The following is an 8302-nucleotide window of genomic DNA, read 5'->3' on the forward strand; positions in this document are numbered from 1 at the left end:
AGAAGTATTTGACCTGGAATTTTTCCTTATTGTTTAACAACAGTAATTACAAATTCATTGTATAATGTTTGATTTCCAGAATAGCAAGCTAAGCTATGTAAAATGAATGGTTAAGTTATAAACAATATTCACTGTGTGCTTTATACATTATGAGAAATTTACCATTTAAAATTGACCAAAGAAAAATAACAGAGGAATGAAAAAAACAAAGAAGCAAATCTAAACAGGGATACGGTATATGGTTATTTCAGTTACATGCTTGAACTTAGTTACAGGCTTAATTATCCAAGAGCATGAATCCAAGAAATGTGCAAAAACTTCACCAAAGTAGTAGGAGAATATGGAGTTACATCCATTCAATCATAATCTGAGAACAAACAGATGCTTAAACAAATGTAAGTGAACAGACAACACCAAAACTATAGTACGAAGGATGTTTTTCCTCAGTAGTTTGTAGTCCGTGTTATGTGGGGGAATAGTGCAGGTTTCTGAGACGGGCTAATTCCTGATTGGCCTTTATAGTCTGATTAATAAGATATTCACTCTCTTGTCCCACCTCTGCCAGTCTGAGATCAAATTCCACTACTGTCTTGTTATCGGACATGCCTTCCATCAATTGCTTCCCTCCATCCTGAAACCAATAGAGAGACTTAAGATGAAGACCAAAATAGCCTTTCACAACCTAAATGTTACTAACCTAAATGTTACTTTAAAATGTACAAAAGTAGCCTGAAGATCATTTTTCTTGAAATTCCTTTTGAGATATTGTAAAATCTGAATGTACTTTCCCCCAATCCATAACTCATTTTTACCTAATGCCTCTAAGAAGTTTCTATAACTGAACTCTTTTCCTGGTATGTTATGCTAGGAAAAAATGGGTCTGGCTTCATTCTAGCTCATTTCCAGTGTTTCTCTGAACTTTCAGGGCACTCAAATTATTTCCCAAAACCTAGACTGGAATTATTCCCTTCCTCTGGGGGTGGTCGGAGGCTTTAAACTCTTTTGTGTGGGGAATCAAAACAGCCTAGAATATTTCTCAGGGCAGGCTCAGCTGCACTGAATCATTTTTAATGTCAAGAACAGAGTAAAAGGTAGTTTGGGTATTTTTTTTTATTCTGAATTACTGTGATCCCTAATCGGTGTCCATGAGGCCGCCCTTTTGCCAGCTTTCTGCAACTTAAAGATAACTGCTCACATAATGGGTTATGGATTATGTTCTCAGTTGTGAAGATGCAACGACAGCTAGATATTCCTATTGCTTCATTATGTTGTCAGAAGATAATAAAGGATTTACTTAAAAAATACTAAGTGGATGTGGTAGGCAATTCTCAAAGCTTTGACATGCCAGAAGAAAGAGTAAAAAAATCCATTAACTCCTTCAATTCTAATGCACCTAATTCAGGTTCATAAAAACAATATTGGCATAATGCGAATTATCAAATGACACCATGACACATGCACCACTAGACAGGTTTTAAAGGCAGTGACCAAGTAGTCAGGAATATTATTGATACTGAGGAATGAAATCAAGCCGGTGATCCTTTGACAGGAGCCGACATGTCTTCATTAATTCCCTGTTCTGAATTCTATTACTGTTCTTAATTCTATGCTTTTAAAATCAATCAATCAATCAATCACAAAGTTAGATTAATTGTTATATATAATAGTCATCTGGAAATGGAGAATACTTCTCCTTTGTATTTATATTTGTATTTTTTACACTAAATCTTATCGGCTATCAAAAGATGTATTGCCATTTCTTGAAAACCTAGTTAAATGCATAGCCATAAAGAAGGTATCTTATTGATATTTTAGTTATATTCTGAAATTATATTAATGTTATAATGAATGTTGCATTAAGTATCTGGTGTATAAGTTACTGGGATGCTGATAGGCTAAATCAGGGGTCCCCAACCCCCGGTCCGTAGACCAGCACTAAGCTGTGGCATGCTAGCAACTGGGCTGTGCATGTGAAGCTCCACCTATGGCACGCAGGCAGCATGTGAAACCACACCCCCTCCGGTCCATGGAAAAACATCTCTCCATGGAACCAGTCCCTGGGATCCAAAAAGTTGGAGGACACTGGTCTAAATACTGGTTTGACTGCCAAAATAGGGAAGAGGCATGCACTGAGAATCAAGCAATGTCTGAAATCCAAGGCAAGCAGCAAAATGCTTCTGATGAAAAACTAAGCTTGGCAAATGCATGCAACTTAATGTTACAATGTTACAATGAAAACATTATGGCATTAATGGCATTTAACCACTGCGCCAAGGTGGCGCAGTGGTTAAATGCAGCACTGCAGGCTACTGCTAGATCAGCAGGTCAGCGGTTCAAATCTCACCGGCTCAGGGTTGACTCAGCCTTCCATCCTTCCGAGGTGGGTAAAATGAGGACCCAGATTGTTGGGGGCAATATGCTGACTCTCTGTAAACCGCTTAGAGAGGCCTGAAAGGCCTATGAAGCGGTATATAAGTCCACTGCTATTGCTATTGCTATTGCTATTATGGAAATAAGGAAGTTACATCTTTTAACCTAAGTAAAGTTGTGTCTAGTGCTGAATTGCAAAAGTATGTATTTACAGAAGTAAACCAGACTGATTTGTTCACTAATTTGATTCCTGCAACAAAGATAACTTCTGCAGTACTATAGGTTTATCCTATAAGCCTGGAGCTACCCAGGTCAACCCCTTTTTGTTATCATGTCTGGTTCTCAGAAACTCCTTGGAAAAGTCCCTGCAGTTTTCTTGGAAAGTTTTTTTAGAAGTGGTGTGCCTCCTTCCTAGGACTGAGAGAAAGTGACCAGCCCAAAGTCACCCCATTGGCATTGTGCCCAGGTTGGGAGTAGAACCAGGCCACCTGCTTCCTAGCCTGAGGCCTTCATTATTACACCAAACGTGCTCTCTATGTCCACCTTTAATCTGCCACAGAATGATAAAGAAATGATAAAGATATTTGACTACATCTGAATAGAATATATTGTATTTTAATCTGCAGATACAATTGCAAGTCGAATGGATTATTTTCTGAAAACAAAAGCCAAATTCAGATCAAAAAGACTCCTTATTGGGTCAGATAGTTCTCAAATAGTTCTCAACTTTCTCAAATGAGATAGTTCTCAAATAGAGTTCTCAAATGAGAACAGTAATGCTGGGTCACCTGGCTCCTCCTCATATTGCTGGTTGCTCAACTATCTGCTCTGCTTTCTACATAAGTGCTATAGGAAGTGGCACGGAGGTATTTTCTGCTTTGCTGTCTATTTTGGGCCTGAGGCACTTTACCAAATAACTGTCTAATGTAGAAAGGGATGTTTTATTGCAGCGGCTCCCAACCTTTTGGGCCCCCAGCAGGGCTAGGCTGCTGGGGGTTCGCAGGGGTTCAGAAGAATCTCTAGCTAAGATTCTGTGCAGTTCGGAGCACTGCACAGTACCCTAACCCTGCCCAGGAGTCCCCACAGGGCCTGTTTTGGATGCAGGTAAGTGCAGGGCGCGCACAGAGGCTCAGGGAGGATGAAAAGCGAGCCTATGGGAAGTTCAGGAAGGCCAGAAACAGGCCCGTTTCCAGCCTCCAGAGAGCCTCCAGAGCCTGGGGAGGCTGTTTTCGCCCTCCCAGAGGCTCGAGGAAAGCCTCTGGAGCCTGGGGAGGGCTAAAACAGCTCCCCTGCCGTGGTGCAGAAGGCTGACTAGGGCACGCCCACTATGACCACGCCCACCCAGTAACCAGACATAGAATCCCTTGCTAAAAATTTTGAAGTCACCCCTGGTTCCCTGGAGAGAGGTTTTTCCATGGATTAGAAAGGGTGCGGCTTTGCATACTGCCTGTATCCCATGGACTGGGCTTCGCTTGTTTGTGCAGCCTGGTTTCTGGCATGCCATGGACCAGTGCTAGTCCATGGATCAGGGGTTGTGGTCTACAACCCCTGTTTTAGAGGTCCTGGCCAAGAAATACTCAAGGACTCCAGGCCCAAAAAAAGATACCTTACTTTTTTCTTTATCAGAATAACCTTTATCGATACTCTTATTTCTCAGGGTTTCCCACTGGCAGATCTTGCATTAAAAATCCTGCGTATTTTTTTAAGACAGGCATAGATTGACGAGAAGGAGGTAAGGCTTTATCTATTGGCTTGTTTTCTACAGGAAGAAAAGTCAACTGCTCTCTGCTAAGAACCTGACTCTGTAATGCCTTTTATGTCTGGGAATTCTCCAGAATGTCTAAGCCAGACCAATTTCCTTCTCAACCAATATTATGTCCCAGTTTTATCCTCCAAATCTAACTTTCTGACAAGCTTGTAAGACAATACTTCAAAAAAATCCAAGCACTGTGTAAAAAACATATACTCCCGTTTCAGAAAGGTTACCTACTAGTCCAATGTGATTGCAGGAGAGGTTGATATGAGACAAAGTAGTGTTCTGAGCCAAGACTTGAGAGAAAAGAGTAGCTGTTGGCTCTGATAATTCATTGCTACCCAAGTGAAGAGTTGTTAGTGTGCTGTTAAGTAGCAGGGCATGGCAAATGGCTTGGCCTCCTTCATCCTCAATGCTGTTGAGGCGCAAATCGAGGGATGTCAAAATAGAATTCTTGGATAGCGCATGAGCTATAGCCTGGGCTCCTTGAGCTCGAATCCTGTTATCACAGATGTTAAGCGTTACCATCTTACTGTGGTTAATTAGCTTGCCAATAGCTCGTGCTCCTCTGTCTGAAATCAAATTGTGGGATAAGTTTAATTCTTCCAAAGAAGGGTGGTCTAATAGGTGTTGGATCAGTATCCTGGCTTTATCATCATCCACTTTGCTTCGGGTCAGCTTGAACACCTGCAAAAACACAATAAAGTCACAAGGATTTATAAAGATGTCAACATATTTCGAATAAGACACCCACCCCCACCCCCCGCCCTAGATGCCTAAAACAAGGGTGGGAAGGGTGCTTGATGGCTAAGGGCAAAACTTAATATTTTTGGAACAGTTGAGGATCAGGTCAAGTACATCTGTGAAACGGGGTGGATTTGGAGGAGAAAGGAAGGGATACCTCCCCCCCTGCCCATGACATGCTTATTTATAAAGTGGCAAAACTGGTGAGAAACTGTGGAATAAATTTTAAAGAATTATGGTTCAGGGGGTGGGCTTCGGCCGAAAAATGAGGATTTGAATCATGCAGAGTTTTGAGTTTGATGGCATTTATCCTACCCTATAAAATTATTTGTTTCTATTGCATTTCCTTAGCCACATTTTGTGGGAGGAAGGAAATCACATTATCAATTGTGAAGCAGCATCAGAACAGCAGGATTTATATTGGCATTTAAATAACCAATAAAAAAGAAAATGTGATTGTGCCTTAGATACTCAAAACAATTGGCATCCACATAATGTTACTTGAATGCTCCTGGCATGTAGGCAGTTATGTAATTTCCTTTGCCTGTATTTCTTCAGATAATTTCTATTGAAAGTTTTTTTTCTGTTACCTCTAAACAAAGCTGTGATTAAAATGATACTGAGACATCTGAGAAAATTGATAATGATTAGAAAAATTACCATTCAGTTGGAGTGTTATAAATAAAGTATAGTGTCCATAACTGCTTATGATAATTTGGGGATGTAGAACTGGAAAGTTTACAAGAACATCAGTTTTGCCTTTACTTATCCACACTTCTTATTGTCTTCTAATGTAGATGCCTTTAGTATAAATAGGTTTTTAGGGGAAAAGCAACTTTAAAAAATTCCACAGATATACATACTTAGAGCCAAGCCTGAGAAGAAACCTTTAAGATCAGTATTTGAATTTATCATTTTCTTGTGGTTTTATTTTTTTTTAATAAAAAAGTTGTATTAGTCCATAAATTGGATTGAGGCAGCCTTCTAATGGAAGAAAAGTTTAAAAGTTCCTTTTCTGTAATTTAATCTAGATTTTATTTGGGAAGATTTATGATAACACAGATAAAGTAAACAGTAGAAGTTGTCCTATGCCAGCACTGGAAGTCTGAGGCATTTTTTAGCAAACCTAAATTTTCATCTTAAAGGTAAAAGGAATCCCTGCGGATTTTATTCCGCTAGTCATTGCTGACTATAGAGGACGGTGTTCATCTCCATTTGAAGGACCATCTAGTCAGGGCTGTCCAAAGATGTTTCTGTGGTCATGTGACCAGCATGACATCACGGAACGCAGTTACCTTCCCACTGAAGTGATACCTATTTATGTATTTGCATTCACATTTTCTTGTGGTTTTATTTTTTTTTAATAAAAAAGTTGTATTAGTCCATAAATTGGATTGAGGCAGCCTTCTAATGGAAGAAAAGTTTAAAAGTTCCTTTTCTGTAATTTAATCTAGATTTTATTTGGGAAGATTTATGATAACACAGATAAAGTAAACAGTAGAAGTTGTCCTATGCCAGCACTGGAAGTCTGAGGCATTTTTTAGCAAACCTAAATTTTCATCTTAAAGGTAAAAGGAATCCCTGCGGATTTTATTCCGCTAGTCATTGCTGACTATAGAGGACGGTGTTCATCTCCATTTGAAGGACCATCTAGTCAGGGCTGTCCAAAGATGTTTCTGTGGTCATGTGACCAGCATGACATCACGGAACGCAGTTACCTTCCCACTGAAGTGATACCTATTTATGTATTTGCATTCACACACTTTCAAACTGTTGGGTTGGCAGGAGCTGGGCGAGGTCTGGAACTCACCCCATCACATGATGCTCAGGTCTCAAACCTGGGCTGTAGGCTTATCAGCCGACAAGCCCAGCATCTTACCATGGAAGAATTGTATCAGACTATGATTCAGGCTAGTTTACAATTTTGAGGCATTCTCATGTTATGTTTATATAAAGACACTGATACTGCATTAGAAAAATTACTTTTAGAGTTGGGCATTTCTTAATAGCAGTGGCCAGTGAGCAACAATCTCGATAAGTGAATTCGAAAAGATTCCATTCAAAATTCATGCCACAGTCTTTAACACCATATGAAAGATTCAGCTCCTCAAGATGAAGGAGTGCAGGAACAAGCAGGTTCAAATCAAAATGGTCCATAGAAGGTTCGTCTAGTCCGGCATCACTTTCAGTATCAGAGACATCTTCATCTTCCTTCTTTTGATCTAGCTTCACTGGTGGGAGGAACTGGTCAATCTCTATCTTTTTCACATATTCCGTGCAGAGTGGAATGAGGTCGAGAATTTCGTTGGGACTAGTAATATCTGGAATGTAAAACTTCAAAATGTTTTCCAAATGGCGTTCAAAAAACATCCGTTTCCAACTGTGTCCATAGGCGGATACATCACAAACTGTCCATCTTTCAGTACAGCACCGTTTCCAGTAGCCCTCATCGCTGATCAAATTTGCAGTCACCGTGAGTGGTAGGCTTGTGGAAATCTTTTCTAGCACTTTCTTTTGGTGATCAGGAAGTAGCCTTTCCAATATAGGATTGTCTGGTTGGAAAGAAATTTCAAGGGATTATAGAGAGCTTTTCACAGATTTATCTGTATGTCACTTAGAGTAGCTTAGAGTAGGCTGTTTTAGTATGTCTTCCATCAAAAAAAAAATCTTCCCAGTTTGGCAAGTATGATGAGAACATGATTTAAAATATTTGCTTGTCTTCACAAAACTGCCATTTTCAGGCAGAGATCTTAAATCATATACTATGTTATAGCAGAGATGGCAATTATTCAAATTAGGCAAAATTCTGAATTAAATGAGTTGACTAGCACAGTTAGCAGGGATTTGGTCTGTGGTACAACTGTTTAACAGATTTTTAAAAGTCATCCCATCTAATTTCCTTTTTCCTCAACTGACACTCAATAACAGATATTTCCAAGCGGTATTAAATGATTCTTCTTCAGCAACCCAATTTATATAGGAAAGCTGTGTGACTTACTTTCAAAATTGTTGATTATGTGCTGGATGCAGAGCTCTGTGAGCGGTGGAACTATGGCTAGATTCCATTCAGGATCTTCAGCAATAAGCCGTCGCATTCGTCGGGGATTAGCTGCCGGATTTTTTATTGTTACATGACTTGGAGGAGGGACTGGACTGACCTCTGTGGCTACATTTTCCTGCATCCTGCTGGGCTGCTGTAATGTTTCTCTGTCCCCTAATTAAAATGGAAGAAAGTTATGTGCAAACTTGATAGACAATGAAGTTCTACAGCTACTATCCATTGAAGAAATGTTTACAAAAAAAGAAGTAAAAGTCTATAGGAAGTTAAAACTCACCCCTCTCCTAGAAAAATGAAATATCCTGGAAAATATAGAAAAGGCAGAATGTTATATTTCCCTGGATAAGAAATGGAGAAGCATGTTTTTAAGCAGGAAG

At 39.6% G+C, this 8302-nt stretch overlaps 1 protein-coding gene across 1 annotated transcript; it reads right to left on the reverse strand.

Moving 5' to 3' along the window:
• Positions 1-277: 277 nt before the first annotated feature.
• TCTE1 (t-complex-associated-testis-expressed 1) lies at positions 278-8049 on the reverse strand. The gene is made up of 4 exons (XM_032217084.1): positions 7866-8049; positions 6851-7419; positions 4361-4810; positions 278-631 (listed from the first exon to the last, which is right to left on the reverse strand). Exons 1-4 carry the CDS (start codon positions 8047-8049, stop codon positions 464-466), a joined length of 1371 nt encoding a protein of 456 aa, XP_032072975.1. The 3' UTR covers positions 278-463.
• Between the last annotated feature and the right edge of the window lie 253 nt (positions 8050-8302).

This window comes from Thamnophis elegans, chromosome 4, assembly GCF_009769535.1.
Source record: "Thamnophis elegans isolate rThaEle1 chromosome 4, rThaEle1.pri, whole genome shotgun sequence".
NCBI classification, from domain to species: domain Eukaryota; kingdom Metazoa; phylum Chordata; class Lepidosauria; order Squamata; family Colubridae; genus Thamnophis; species Thamnophis elegans.

Excerpts from the sequence above, each read along its gene's own strand:
- TCTE1 (XM_032217084.1), bottom strand. The coding sequence starts at position 8,049 with ATGCAGGAAAATGTAGCCACAGAGGTCAGTCCAGTCCCTCCTCCAAGT. Across the intron at positions 7,420-7,865 it reads CATAATCAACAATTTTGAAA|ACAATCCTATATTGGAAAGG; the intron begins GTAAGTCACACA and ends CTTTCCAACCAG. Across the intron at positions 4,811-6,850 it reads AGAAATGCCCAACTCTAAAA|GTGTTCAAGCTGACCCGAAG; the intron begins GTAATTTTTCTA and ends GTGTTTTTGCAG.